General features: G+C 39.3%; 1 protein-coding gene across 7 annotated transcripts in view; it reads right to left on the reverse strand.

The window, feature by feature from the left end:
* The window catches only part of FILIP1 (filamin A interacting protein 1), a 263,869-nt gene that overhangs the window by 30,202 nt on the left and 217,284 nt on the right, over nucleotides 1–16,383 (reverse strand). For all 7 annotated transcript variants that reach the window (XM_060205408.1, XM_007540004.3, XM_060205409.1 and 4 more), the window contains one exon: nucleotides 1,064–3,869. In XM_060205408.1, the coding sequence (XP_060061391.1) occupies nucleotides 1,064–3,869 (2,806 nt within the window). The remainder of the gene's footprint in view (nucleotides 1–1,063; nucleotides 3,870–16,383) is intronic.

Raw genomic sequence — 16,383 nt, forward strand, 5'->3', positions numbered from 1 at the left:
CATTATAACATGTGCGCTCAACCAGGTGCAACACCACCCAGCCCCAACTTATAAAGTTTATAAAAGATAAAAACCACTTTTTATTGCCCTATGTTGATACTACAGACAGGCCTTATTTACCAGAAGTCTGGAAGTATCATCTATATTATTTATTTATTTATTTATTTACTTTTGCCTCCAGGCTTATTGTTGGGGCTTGGTGCTTGCACTATGTATCCACTGCTCCTGGAGGCTATATTTTCCCCTTTTGTTGCCCTTGTTGTTTTATCTTTGTTGTAGTTATTATTGCTGTTGTTATTGATGTCTTTGTTGTTGGCTAGGACAGAGAGAAATGGAGAGAGGAGGGGAAGACAGATAGGGGGAGAGAAAGATAGACACCTGCAGACCTGCTTAACTGCTTGTGAAGCGACCCCTTGAAGGTGGGGAGCCAGGGGCTGCAAGCTGGTCCTTGTGCTTTGCACTACGTACGTTTAACCCACTATGCTACCACCAACCTCCTCATCTGTATTATTTATGTGAAAAAAGAAAAAACACCCCTCAGACTAGCTTTTGTGGGGGTGCATGTGTGGCACTGGGGCCACACATATGTGCACTTTCATCACTCTGGGTCAGTTTCTCATTCAGATAGAGACAGTAAGAGGGAGAGGTGACATATAGCACCAAAGCTTGTGGGGACTTGGACAGTGGCCATGCTTATAACAATGCAGGTGCCCTACAAGGTGAGCTACCTCTTTGGTCCTTCATTCTTTTCATGGGTGTCGGGGGAGGCATAACACCAGAGCATCAGAGCTTGCCATGGCCCCTCCCATGTGGTGTCTAAGCTCAAGCACAGTCTCACATGTATCAAGGCATTGGTCCCACCAGGTGAGTCATCTTCTGGTTCTTAGAGTTAGCTGAACTTATCAAAAAACTAGGTTCCATTTTTATTCCACTGCTTGGTGTCACCAGCCCCGTAGGAAACATCTGTGAGTGGGTTCTGGTGGAGCAAGAAGCATATCCTTTGGTGGTATTGGGGTTTGGGTTTGTCTCCCTCCTCCCTCACTCAGGCATATCCTCTACTCACCACTGACTGGGTTCCACGGGAAGATGAGGTTGTGACTGGTGTTATGGTGATAGTGCTCGTTACTTTGCTGGCACCAGGTCGTGAGGAGAGATGATTCCTGGGAGAGCGAAGAACAGTGCCAGTGGAAACCTCCTTTTCAGCTGTCACGTTGACAGGCCGGACAGTAATCACTGGACTTGCTCCTTCCGCTGAAGTCCCAGGAGAACGTTTAAACTGAGAACCCAGGTGGATATGAATCTTATTGTCTTCTGTTGTGATGATGTTGGCGTTGGAGTTGTATTTCCGGACTGGAGGTGGGGCAGTCTGTTTGTCTGGGGTGACTTTGAAGATAGTCCTGCCTATGGGCACTTCGGGAGACTCAGGAGAAGTTGTCATCTCAGCTGGTGCTGCTGATGTTGACACTGTCATGATCTGAATGGGAGATGTGGGCCTGTCTGCAAACGCAGCTCTTCCACCTTCTGGAGTCTTTTCTCTGGAAAACGTTGTAATGGTGACAGGGGACATGGCCCGTTCTGTACCCAGAGTACTCTCTCCACTCTTTGGTTTTTGAGACATGACATTTGGCGACGGGATGATAGTTATCCTTGGCTTTTGATTCCCTAAGGTAGGAATGACAGTGGTACTAGAAAAGAATTCCTCTGAGGTGGGGCTGGTGATCTCCAGAGTGGCAGTACTATTCTCATGATCTGGTGTCACTCGAATATGAAGGGGCTGTCCCTGCTTTGGCGAAAGGACCAGCTCACCCGGATGCCCTGGACTGGAGTTGCTGCGGGGCCCTTTGTCTTGGGTGAGTGGGGCACCATTTTCCCTCTTTCTCATCCATGGAATCCAGGACTTCCTCATAGTGAGTTCGTTTGCTGCTGGAGGGTACCTGTCAAGAACAGAGGATCTTTCCATAGGCTTTTTCAACCCCACCTGTCGAAGATTGCTCATGATATGATTCTCTTCTTGGAAGGATTTTCTTATAAACACCGCTGGTGTTTCTTCCTCTGCGGCTTCAGTGCTCACAGCATCTGTCTGTACTCCTGTTGATGTCACAGGAATATCTACCATCCTCCTTCCATTCATACTGGGTCTGAGAGCTCGGCTGTAACGCCTAGAAAGCTCCAACTCTTTGGTCAGATGGAGGACCTCCTGGCCCATGTTTTTGTTCTTACTTTCTTCTTCTATAAATCTCTGTTGCAGGACAGAATAATCTACTTGCAGCTGAGAAAGCTGATCTTCTTTGTTCATTAATTCATGAATCTTCTCTTTCAGAGCTTGCACTTCGGCTTTTAAGTCTCGACTTTTCGCTTCTTCTAGCCGGAATCTGTGTCTCAGCTCAGCTTCCTGGCTCACAGCTTCACCTTTCTCTATGGCTTTATTCTTGGCGATTTGGTGCTTTATCTCCTCCAGTTGTTGTGACAGGAAGTTTGCCTTATCCTGCTCAGTTCTAAATTTCTGCTCCAGCTGATCATATTCATCCTCTGTCTTCATCAGATCCCCTTCAACCACCTCCAGTTGCTGGAGGCGTTTTTTCAGTCTCTCAATTTCAAGCGTCAGTTCTTGAATCTTGTTGTCTTCTGGGCAGGTGAGTTCAGACCCTTTTCGAGACCTTCCTCTCGTTATTTCTCTCTCTACTTCCTCTATGCCATCAAGTCTCTTCTTTAGTAAGTTAACACTGCAACTTAATTCTGAGGATTTTTCTTCTTCATTCTTCAGTTTGCCTATTAACTCATCTCTCTCTTTTGTCAAATTGTATACCTTTTCTTCCATCTCCGATTTCAGTTTTAACAGCTTCTTACTTTCTTCGATCAGTTTTTCCGTTACATCCATAACCTTCCCTTGTTCTATCTTGAAATTTTTATTGAGCCCATCTACTTTTCGCTCTTCTTGCTTGATTTTTTCCATCATATTTTTCCTCTCATCAACCAGCATTACGGTAAATGACTTCAACTTCGTAAGATCTTCTTTTAGGCTTAATTCCGCCTTTTCCAATCTACTTTCAGAACACTCCAGTTCCTTAACTCGGCTCTTGACCACCTCCAACTCATTCAGCAGGTCTTTGGTTAAGTTTTTCTCTTTCTCTAGATTCAGATGTAGCTGGGTACATTCAGATTTACTCTTGCTGAATGCTTCTTCCAATTTCTCCAGCTCAGTCATTCTCTTCTGTAACTTCTCAACTTCAAGTTTGAGCTCCCGACTGTGGTGTTCTTCTTCCTGCAGCTTCTTCTTTAATTCTCTGCACTGTGATTCAGTTTTAGTGATCTCCTCATCTTTGCCCTCCATTTCAAGCACACGCTTCCGCAGGTTTTCTACTTCTGCCATGAGGCTGGAGTTACCACATTCTCCTTTGGCAATTTTATCTCTTAATTCTTGAAGTTCTTCTTCTGCCTTTTGAAGGTTTCTGTTGGTCTCTTCCAGCTCCTCAATTCTTTGAGTTAAGCCAACCAGCTTGAGTCTAAGTTGTCTGTTATGAGACTCTTGATTGGCCAATTTAGCGTTCATCTCTTCATGCTCCTGGGAAAATCTTGAAGCTTTGTGTTCGAAATCTACTTCTAATTTGAGCAGTTTCTGCCTATCTTCTTTGGATTTGGAGGTTAGGGCTTTGAGCTTTTCTTCTTCTTCCCTTAGCTTCTGGGTGAGGTCCTGTACTTTTTGGCTTTGCAGGCCAAGTTGTTCAATATGCATTTGCCTTTCATCCACCAGCATGAGTGCAAAGGACTTGAGTTTCACAAGCTCATCTCTTAGTTTATTAAGCCGCTTAGCATTCTCCTTTTCTTTGCGGGCTTGGTAAGCCTTTTCTTGTTCAAGGAGCTTTTTCAATCTAGAAAATATGAGAGATTAAAGTATTATATTTGGTTACTATATTATATGTATTATATTTATTAGAAATATTTGAACAACTAATGAGTTTGCCTTACATACTAAATTTAAAACAACATGCTACAATAGTAAATTCCTTTATCAACTGCTGATAATTCTTCAAAAGTCCCTGCCTCGTCTCCTCAAATTCTCAGTCCTACCACTTATTAGCTATATGATTCTGGAGAAGTTAAGTTACTTTTCTATTTCAGTCTCTTACTACTTGGAGTCTCAAAACAGATGGTGTCTGATTCATAGGATTTGTATAGAGTACATATCAGTTAAAATATGAACAGAACAGTTCCTGGAGGTAAGTAAGTATGGTTTTACCTATGATTATAGTCATCATTATTTATTTACTCTTATGCAAATGCAAGTGTGATTATGCCACAGGATCATCCCCTATAGCTTCCTATTGCTCTAAAAATAGAGACAAGAAATTCATAACATGGCCCAACATGAGCTGATTCTTGACCACCTTGGCAGGTTTATTTCAAATAGTTCTCTCTCCTGTTATTTCACTTCCTGACGTCCTTCACGTGTGTTTCTGCTTCTTATTTTCTTTTTCATTTCACTCCAACACACCCACCTAAACACAGCTGCTTGATTTTTTTTATCCTTCAGGTTTCACTGAAATATCATTTCCTCCAATATTTTTTAAGTCATTCCTAGGTACAATGTCATGATTTCAAATGTACGGAGAAGGCTATCTGGTGTACTTTTTTTTTTTGTAATCCTCCATTTTTAATAAATTTTTTTGTAAATATTTTTTGTTGAGAATATGCTATAAATTATTGGCAATAAACAAAAGGAAGGTTGTGCCATGTATACTGCTATTGTCATAGCCTAAGACAGACAAATAGCACAGGATGCAAACTCAATAGGAATTATGGGGGAGTGGAAGTTATTTAAAGAATGGTCTGGCAGAAATAACTTCCCTTTCTGACTGTTGTCTTTCACCTGATCTCTAGTCTTCTCCCAGAATCTGCTTGTTATGGAAGCATAATTCTGGTGAATGTTTAAGGACTCATGGCTCATGCCAAATGGCTGGCTAGTCTTTTCCTACTTAGCTTATTTTGCTACTATGGTTTTTAAGAACCTAATAAATTTGCTGCATTTATACAAAGAAAAATAGGTTTTTTTTAATATTTTTTTTTTCCTCAGGGGTTATTGCTGGGCTCGGTGCCTGCACCATGAATCCACCGCTCCTGGAGGCCATTTTTTTCCCTTTTGTTGCCCTTGTTGTTGTAGCCTCGTTGTGGTTATTATTATTATTGCCATCGTTGATGTTGTTCGTTGTTGGATAGGACAGAGAGAAATGGAGAGAGGAGGGGGAAGACAGAGAGAGAGGGGAGAGAAAGACAGACCCCCACAGACCTACTTCACCGCCTGTGAAGCGACTCCCCTGCAGGTGGGGAGCCGGGGGTTCGAACCGGGATCCTCACGCCGGTCTTTGTGCTTTGCGCTTTGCGCCACATGCGCTTAACCCACTGCACCACCGCCCGACCCCCGTTTTTTTTTTTATCTTTACAAGAATTTTCAATGTACTAATCCCTTTCAAGAATTTTCTGACATTCTACACACACACACACACACACACACACACACACACACACACACACACACACAATTTCCTTCAGAAAGCTTCCCTTAACCAACCTGATTCATTAGATCTTCTTACAGGCTCATAATATTCTGAAGACTTCCTTTATGACACTAATCCATTGTCTTATTTATTTTATTTTATTTTATTTTATTTCCTCCAGGGTTATCCTTGGGGCTCGGTGCCTGCACTATGAACCCACTCCTGGTGGCCACCTTTTTCCATTGTCATTGTTGCTGCTGTTCTTGTTGTTGGATAGGACAGAGAGAAACTGATAGAGAGGAGGAGAAGACAGAGAGGGAGAGAGAAAGACACCTGCAGTCCTGCTTCACCACTTTCGAAGTGACGTTCCTGGAGGAGGGTTCGAACCTGGATCCTTGAGTCAGTCATTGCACTTCACACCATGTGTGCTTAACCTGGTGCGCTACTTCCTAGCCCCCTAATCAACTAATTTTTTAATGTCTGCCTAGCTCTACAACCATGAAGGCAAGTGCTATATCTGTCTTGTTCACCTCTTAATACAATGTATGACACATAGAAGGGGTTGAGGAAATATTGACTGAGTGGATAAATGAAAGAAAGAACAAATAAATAAGCTTGAGTTACAAACAAACAACTCAAGTTACCAGTATGTGAATAGAAGTCTCTCACAATGCTGAGCAAATATAGATGCCTGTTAAGTGGTTATTGTGTTGTTACTTAGTGATCTGATAGTTGTAGTTAGGAAACAGTGAATGTTTCAGATCTAGTGAGTAATGACTTTACAAAGAATGCCGCCATTCCAGTCACCAGTTACCTGGTGAAGTATATTTTTCAACTGGGTAACAACCTCAAATGAGAGAGGAAATCCTCTTTTGGGGGACAGAGCAAGGTGTTCCTACAGTCTGTCTTTAGTATCAGAAGAGGAACAATTTCTAGATGTCCTATAAATTGTTTGTGAGAATCTTAGAACTTTAAGTCATATTTTGTAGATCAGAATGAATTGTGTTTTTTTGTGTCTCTTTCATTTGGGTTACTTTCTTGCTATTGTTAATTATTTAAAACAAATAAATGAAAGTTTCCCTTTTTTCTCCTTGACACCCAAGAACCTCTTACCTCACTTCTTAGTTCAGGAATTTAAACCTCTTTCTCTTTCAAAATTGGAACCTGCCTAATCATTCTAACTCCCACCCCTTAGCCCCCATCCCCACCCCCAACCCCCGTGTTCATATTATTAAGTTGATGTTTCCTTTGCTAGCCCTGTTTTGGTTATTCTTCCAAGCCATAAGAGAACTCAGAGGGTTGGAGGAATGCTCCCCTGTGCCCCAACACATGTAGGTATGTTACTAAGAAACAAAATAATAGACCTTTAATGTTGGTTATGCCAGGAGGTCTTACTCTCTCCTCTCCTTTTGCCTTTTTTTTTTTTAACTATGCCCTGATTCTCAATATATTAGCATATAAAGGAAACAAACCAGACCAAGACTAAGATGATGAATTAGTTCTCTCAGCGGCAGCAGCAACTAAAAGCCGAGCCCTAAGTATCCTGAAATCAAATTTATTCTTGGCCAATTCTTAATTTTCTAAAACATCTGATCCTAGTTATAGAACAAAAGCAAAACCAGTAAATAATCTACTGAGTTTTTCAAAATTCTCTTGCCTCTCTAAATTATTAATAGTTAAAACTATTAATAATTTCTCTAAATGTATTTTTCACTTCTTTTATTCATGATGAGTTGGATTATATTTTTAATCTGAAATTTTTTCATTTCACGTTCAGAAACAACTGTTTTCAACTAAAGGACTTTAAAATGTATGTCTGATGATCTGTGTATTGTCTGTGATTGCTTGTACTTGTCAAGACACACCAAGTTGTTAATTAAAGTGATCTGGGAGGTGGCACAGTGGATAAAGCTTTGGACACTCAAGCCTGCGGTCCCGAGTTCAATCCCCAGCGCACATGTACCAGAGTGATGTCTGGTCCTCTCTCTCTCTTTCTCTCTCTCTCCTATCTTTCTCATTAATAAATAAATAAAATACTTTTTTAAAAGGTGTTAATTAAAATCAGTGTTTCAGTGTATATAAACTACATCACACTGAAAAACACAGTGACAAAAAATAATACAAAAAAGCCATGGAATGTGTTCCAAGTTGTTAAAGAGAGAAAGTTTATAAACAAATATTATGAATGGCTTGAAATGTAGAAGAAAACATTGAATAGATTATTAATCTTTTAAAAACTATTTTATTCATGTATTAGTTACTGGATAGAAACAGAGAGAAATCAAGAGAGAAACCTGCAGCACAGTTTCATTGATAATGAGGCTTTCCTTGCAAATTAGGACCTGGAGCTTGAACCCAGGTCGTTGTGTATGGTAGCATGCAACTAACCATGAGTGCCAAGGCTTGGCTCTATAGATTATTAATCTTCAGGCAAAAAATAAGTGAAAGCAGAACTTGAGAAAAATTAAAAAAAAAAAAAAGAAATAACATTTCACGTGGAATTGCAAAGTTCAACAAGAAAAGTCATTAGGGAAAAATGATGTTTCAGATAGTAGAAAACTTTTATTATCAACATTATTTGAAGATGCTCTAACTCTATCACTGACTTATTTTTTGCTAACACTTATTTTTCCCTTTTGTTGCCCTTGTTGTTTATTGTTGTTATTATTATTGTTTTCATTGCTGTCGTCATTGTTGGATAGGACAGAGAGAAATGGAGAGAGGAGGGAAAGACAGAGAGGGGGAGAGAAAGAGAGACACCTGCAGACCTGCTTCACCACTTGTAAAGCGATCCCTCTGCAGGTGGGGAGCCAGGGGCTTGAACTGGGATCCTTACACAGGTCCCTGCACTTGGTGCCATGTGCACTTAACCCACTGCACTACTGCCTGGCCCCCTTATTTTGATTTTTAACTTATACTTAAAATTTTTTATTTATTTTTATTTCAGACATACACAAAGGGAGAGAGGATAAGAGAGAGAGAAAGTGATGGAGAGATACCACTGCACTATTCCACCATGACTAGAGCTTTCCATGGCTCATCCCTGGTGCTCTCCTGTGGTGTTAGGACACATACTCAGGTTTTCTCATATGGTACACATACACGTGACTAGGAAAACTATCTGCAGGACCCAAAAATACCTATTATAGAAAAATAAGGGGGTTGAGTGGTAGCGCAGCAGGTTAAGCGCAGGTGGCGCAAAGCACAAGGACTAGCTTAAGGATCCCTGTTCCAGCCCCTGGCTCCCCACCGGTAGGGGAGTCACTTCACAGGTGGTGAAGCAGGTCTGCAGGTGTCTATCTTTCTCTCCCCCTCTCTGTCTTCCCCTCCTCTCTCCATTTCTCTCTGTCCTATCTAACAAACGACATCAACAATAACAATAACCACAACAAGGCTACAATAACAAGGGCAACAAAAGGGGGGAAAATGGTCTCCAGGAGCAGTGGATTCGTGGTGCAGGCACTGAACCCCAGCAATAAGCCTGGAGGCAAAAAGAAGAAGAAGGAAAAGAAGGAGGAGGAGGAAGAGGATGAGGAGGAGGAGGAGGAGGAGGAGGAGGAGGAGGAGGAGAAGGAGAAGAAAAAGAAAAAGAAACAACCCAGATAGTCCCAAACAGAATTATCCCAGACTTAAAGACACCAAGACACATCATATTTCGAATGGAAAGGAATAAGGATAAAGAAAGGATCCTAAAGGCTGCAAGAGAAAAACAAAGAGTCATCTACAGAGGAAAACCCATAAGATCAGCAGCAGACTCCTCCACAAAAACACTATAGGCCAGAAGAAAATGGCAAGATATCTATCGAGTGCTCAATGAGAAAGGCTTTCAACCAAAACTACTGTATCCTGCTAGACTGTCATTCAGATTAGATGGAGGCATAAAAACCTTCTCAGACAAGCAACAGTTGAAGGAATCAACTATCACCAAGCCTGCCCTGAAAGAAGTTCTGAAAGTTCTCCTATAAACAGTCAGACCACCATAAATATGCCATATATCAGAACACACTAAAAGTCTACAAGAATGGAGTTAAAATATCTTCAATCTAGTGGGAGAGGAAGCAAATGGTTATGCAAAGAGACTCTCCTGCCTTAGGCTCCAAAATATCTTCAGTCTTTGATATCAATAAATGTCAATGGCCTGAATTCACCTATTAAAAGGCACAGAGTAGGAAGATGGATCAGAAAATACAACCCAACAATATGCTGTCTACAGGAAACCCACCTAACTCAATAAGACAAACACAGACTCAAAGTAAAAGGATGGAAAACTATCATATAAGCCAATGGTCCACAAAAAAGGGAAGGAACAGCTATTCTCATATCTGAAATGACAGACTTTAAAATAGATAAGATTTAAAAAGATAAGAATGGACACTACTTAATGCTCAGAGGATCAGTCAATCAAGAGGACTTAACAATTATTAACATCTATGCACCCAATGAGAAGCCATCTAAATACATCAAACTTCTACTGAAAGAGCTACAGCAATATATTAATAGTAACACAATGATAGTAGGGGACTTCAACACCCCACTCTCTCAACTTGACAGATCATCCAGGCAGAAAATCAATAAAGACATAAGGGAGCTAAATGAAGAGACAGATAAACTAGAACTATTGGACATTTTCAGAGTCATTCATCCCAAGAAACTGGAATACATATTCTACTCAAGTCCACATGGGTCATTCTCAAGGATAGACCATATGTTAGGCCATAAAGATAGCATCAGCAAATTCAAGATCATTGAAATCATCCCAAGCATCTTCTCAGACCACAGTGGAATTAAAATAACACTTAACAATCAACAAAAGCTTAGTAATAGCCCCAAAATGTGGAAGCTCAACAGTACACTACTTAACAACTAGTGAGCCAAAGAGGAAATCAAGGAAGAAATGAAAATGTTTCAAGAGTTCAATGCAAATGAAGACACAAACTATCAAAATATTTGGGACCGACTCCCCACCTGCAGGGGAGTCGCTTCACAGGCGGTGAAGGAAGTCTGCAGGTGTCTATCTTTCTCTCCCCCTCTCTGGCTTCCCCTCCTCTCTTCATTTCTCTGTTCTAACAACAATATCAATAACAACAATAACTCCAGCAACAATAAAAAAAAAAGGGCAACAAAAGGGAAAATAAATATAAAAGAATTTTAAAATACTGTCTCAGGAGATTAGTAATTCATTTTATAGCCCTCAAAAATACAAAAAATTACCACTGTGACATCTAATAAGTCTCTTAAAGTGAAATATTCTAAGCTGCTTCGAACTTTAGAACTGGCACTAGAAACACTTAGATTACCAAGAGGCTTTATGGGTGGGTAAGTGACGTAATTTTTTACTACTCAATGTGGACTAGTTGATAATTCATGCTTTTCTGAAAATAAGACACAAAAGATTGGTCATGTCCTTGTTTTATCAAGAAGCCCGTCCTTTTTTTTTTTTTCTACTCTACAGGTAAAAATTGTAATCTGTCTTTTTTAAATGGCATAGATGAAGAGCTAATCACTGTTTTGTGGCATGCAAATTATGAAATTAAACTTGTTTTCATAAAAAAAAATATATTTGGGACACAGCTAAGGCAGTACTGAGAGGGAAGTTCATAGCCATACAAGCACACATTAGGAAACAAGAAAAAGCACAAATAAACAGCCTGACTGCACATCTTAAAGACCTAGAAGAAGAAGAACAAAGGAACACTAAAGCAACCAGAAATAACTGAAGTTAGGGCAGAAATCAATAACATTGAAAATGAGAAAAACATACAAAAGATCAAGGAAAGTAAATGTTGGTTCTTTGAAAGAGTGAACAAAATCAAGAAAACTTTAGCCAGACTCACAAAACAAAAAAGAGAGAATACCAAATAAATCGAATCATAAATGAAAGAGGAGCTATCACAACATACACTGCAGAAATTCAACATATCATGGGAGACTTCTATGAACACCTATATGCCACCAAGCTAGAGAACCTGGAAGAAATGGATGGTTTCCTAGATACCTACAACCTTCCAAAATTAAATAAAGAGGGACTACATAACATGAACAGGCCCATCACAGCTAATGAAGTTGAAACAGTTATCAAAAACCTTCCCAAAAATAAAAGTTCTGGACCAGATGGTTTTACAAATGAATTCTACAAAACCTTCAAAGACATACTAATACCTCTACTTTTAAAAGTCTTCCAGAAGACTGAAGACACTGGAATACTCCCTTCCAGCTACAGTGAAGTCAACATCACTTTGATACCAAAACCGGACAGGAACACAACCAAAAAAGAAAACTACAGACCATATCTCTGATGAACATAGATGCTAAAATATTGAACAAAATTCTAACCAACCGAATACAGCAGTATATTAAAAAGATTGTTCATAATGACCAAGTGGAGTTTATCCCAAGCATGCAAGGTTGGTTTAATATATGTAAATCAATCAACATGATTCACCACATCAATAAAAGCAAGACCAAAACCACATGGTCATATCAATAGATGCTAAAAAAGCCTTTGACAAAATACAACATCCCTTTATGATCGAAACACTACAAAAAATGGGAATAGATGGAAAATTCCTCAAGATAGTGGAGTCTATATATAGCAAACCTACAGCCAACATCATACTGAATGGTGAAAAACTGGAAGCATTTCCCTTCAGATCAGGTACTTGACAGGGCTGCCCACTATCACCATTATTAGTCAACATAGTGTTCAAAGTTCTTGCCAGAGCAATCAGGCAGGAGCAAGGAATTAAAGGCATACAGATTGGAAAAGAAGAAGTCAAACTCTCCCTATTTGCAGATAACATGACAGTATACATGGAAAAACCTAAGGAATCCAGCAAGAAGCTTTTGGAAATCATCAGGCAATACAGTAAAGTGTCAGGCTATAAAATTAACATTCAAAAGTTAGTGGCATTCCTCTATGCAAACACTAAGCTAGAAGAAATTGAAATCCAGAAATCAATTCCTTTTACTATAGCAACAAAAACAATAAAATATCTAGTAATAAACCTAACCAAAGAAGTGAAAGACTTGTATACTGAAAATTATGAGTCACTACTCAAGGAAATTGAAAAAGACACAAGAAATGGAAAGATATTCCATGTTCATGGGTTGGAAGCACTAACATCATCAAAATGAATATACTACCCAGAGCCATATACAAATTTAATGTTATCCCCATCAAGATCCCAAGCACATTTTTTAGGAGAATAGAACAAATTCTACAAAATTTTATCTGGAACCAGAAAAGACCTAGAATTGCCAAAACAATCTTGAGAACAAAGAACAGAACTGGAGGCATCACACTCTCAGATCTCAAATTGTTTTATAGGGTCCTTGTCATCATCAAAACTGCTTGGTACTGGAACATGAATAGACACACTGAGCAGTGGAATAGAATTGAGAGCCCAGAAGAAGTAAGCCCCAACACCTATGGACATCTAATCTTTGACAAAGGTGCCTTGACTATTAAATGGGGAAAGCAGAGTCTGTTCAACAAATAGTTTTGGAAAAAATGGGTTGAAACATACAGAAGAATGAAACTGAACCACTATATTTCACCAAATAAAAAAGTAAATTCCAAGTGGATCAAGGACTTGAATGTTAGACCAGAAACAATCAGATACTTAGAGGAAAATATTGGCAGAACTCTTTTCTGCATAAATTTTAAAGACATCCTCAATGAAACGAATCCAATTGCAAAGAAGACTAAAGCAAGCATACATCTATGGAACTACATCAAATTAAAAAACGTCTGCACAGCAAGAGAAAACACTACCCAAACCAAGAGACCCCTCACAGAATGGGAGAAGATTATTACATGCATTACATCAGACAAGAGACTAGTAACCAAAATATATAAAGAGCTTGCCAAACTCAACAAGAAGACAACAAATAACCCCATTCAAAAATGGGGAGAGGACATGGACAGAATATTCACCACAGAAGAGATACAAAAGGCTGAGAAACACATGAAAAAAATGCTCCAAGTCTTTGATTGTAAAAGAAATGCAAATAAAGACAATGAGATACCACTTCACTCCTATGAGAATGTCATACATCAGAAAAGGTAACAGCAGCAAAGGCTGGAGAGGTTGTGGGGCCAAAGGAACCCTCCTGCACTGCTGGTAGGAATATAAGTTGGTCCAACATCTGTGGAGAACAGTGAAGAAATCTCAGAAGGCTAGAAATGGACCTACCCTATGATCCTGCAATTCCTCTCCTGGGGATTAAGGAAGTCAACACACCCATCCAAGATCTGTGTACACATATGTTCTTAGCAGCACAATTTGTAATAGGCAAAACTTGGAAGCAACCCAGGTGTCCAACAACAGATGAGTAGCTGAGCAAGTTGTGGTATATATACACAGTGGAATACTACTCAGCTATAAAAAATGTTGACTTCACCGTTTTCAGCTGATCTTGGATGGCCTTTGAAAATTCATGTTATGTGAAATAAGTCAGAAACAGAAGGATCAATATGCGATGATCTCACTCTCAGGCAGAAGTTGAAAAACAAGATCTGAAAAGAAAACACAAGTAGAACCTGAACTGGAATTGGCGTATTGCACCAAGGTAAAAAAACTCTGGGGTGGTGGTGGGGGGAGGGGGAGATTACATGTTCAAGAAGGATGACAGAGGACCTAGTGGGGGGTTGTATTGTTATATGGAAAACTGGGAAATGTTATGCATGTACAAACTATTGTATTTACTGTCAAATGTAAAACATCAAGTCCCCAATAAAGAAATGAGAGAGAGAGAGAGAGAGAGAGAGAGAGGAAAGCTGGGGAAATAGCTCAACTGATAAAGTATCCAAGTTGCATACCTGAGGTTCCTGGTTTGATCCCAGTACTGAATTTACCTGAGTGGTACTCTGGCCTCTCTCTATATGTATGTATCTGTTTCATATGACACTCAATCTCTTCCACATGTAATTAATAAAGCAACTCTTTAAAAAAATAAAGATAATGCCACTATGAATAAAGAAGTAATTACAGAATGTCACCATTTTATAATCTACAATAAAGGTTTTAGACTGTGCTCATCAATGTCTCCCATCAGACCCTGAACACATGCACATACCTTTATCCATAAAATATTCTTAAGAGGGGCCAGGTGGTAGCTCAGTAGGTTAAGTGCACATGGCAAGAAGTGCAAGGACCAGTATAAGGATTCTGGTTCGAGCCCCTCTCCTCTCTGCAGGGGATCTCTGCACAATCTGTGAAGAGACCTGCAGGTGTCTTATCTTTCTCTCCCCTTCTCTGTCCTCCCCTCCTCTCTCAATTTCTCTCTGTCCTATCCAACAATAACAACTGCAATAACAAGGGCAAGAAAATGGGACAAATGGCCTCTAGGAGCAGTGGACTCATACTGCAGGCACCAAACCCCAGGAATAGCCCTGAAGGCAAAAAAAAAAAAAAAATCTTAGGAAAAAAAAAAACTGAACCTGAATCAGATCAAGGTCCTATATTTAGTCATAAGTTTACAGGTAACATAGGGGCAAGAAGCATAACAAATAACATCATGATGGCATAAAAAAAAAAATCCAAGATGTGAGAAATCATGCAGGATCAACAATATAGCACCTTCAATAAGTATACTGCAAAAAGGGGGAAAAAGTGGAGGAGGAGAGCAATTATAGATTAGAAGAAATGTCTAAAACTTGAACTAATGCTAATCTATTTGGATTCTCATTTCAACCATTTTTCAAGAAATGAGACACTGGAAATTTATGTTGTTAAGGAATTATTAAATTTAAGGGTAGTGATGACTTTGGACATATTTTTAAGAGGAGCTTTTGGTTTTTAACTATATGTTGAAATCCTTATGAGTGAAATAATTTGAGCAGGATTTACGTCAAAAGAAGTCAGCATAGTATGGATAGATATGAGATGGTTCATGAGTTGATTTACCATGGAAGCTAAGTGATGGGTGGGTGAGGGTCTCATTGTACTATTCTCTTTATTTCTGTAAATTTTTTCAAAATTTAACTTAATAAAGTTATTTAACTCCCTTCTATCATTTTAAACTTCTTTTGCAAGTCTCTATTCATTTGGTAACTGGTTATATTTTCACGTTTCCTTATAACGCCAAGTTACATGCTTTTCTATGCTGTGGGTGATTACTTCATTCCTTTCCATATTTATGAAATTAAGCTTTTTAGAAACATTTACTTTCCCTTCTTCTTTGGAATATGTATGATGTCTAGGCAAATTCATGCCAGAAAAAGTATCTTCATCCTGTTCTGCTTCACAGATTTTTGTTAATTTATCTTTTAGAGTCTCAGGACAAATAACTTTGGTTATTTGGGAGTAGAAGAAGGAGAAGGACTAAGGCAAATCTTATCCTGGTTACCTACCCTTGAGATAAATGCCTTTGCTGGAACATTGTCAAGGTACTCTGAGACTCAAAGCTTACCTTACTATATATATCCATCCTCACTTCTTTTCTTTGGAAAGTAAACCATATAATATTTCATAAATGCTTTTCCTCAACTTCTTTTCTTCTCAACTGTGTGAGTTTTAAAAGTGATACTTATTAGTCCCAATGATGACCTCAGAGCTTCAGCTCTCTCTTTAGATATCGCCTGTCATTCTCATAATCCATTGGATGTCATTTTACATAGATGGCATCTTACAAGTCATCCTAGGTTTGCTTTTCAGCCAGAACAAGCTAGTTCCCCTTCCACTGTTTCTTCAGCTGTCTCTATGTATATGCCTCTCTGCTTTTCAAGAGAAAGGGGCAGGTTAAAACTAGAAAAGCTTTGATAGTAATCAAAGATGAATGAATGAACCTTAAAGGATTTAAGCTTGCATGCAGCTTGCAATTCTGGATCACAATGCATATCTTTCCCAAACAGAGCATTGTATAAAGCTAAGCAGCTTGGCAACATGAT

Source organism: Erinaceus europaeus, chromosome 13, assembly GCF_950295315.1.
Source record: "Erinaceus europaeus chromosome 13, mEriEur2.1, whole genome shotgun sequence".
Taxonomy (NCBI): Eukaryota; Metazoa; Chordata; class Mammalia; order Eulipotyphla; family Erinaceidae; genus Erinaceus; species Erinaceus europaeus.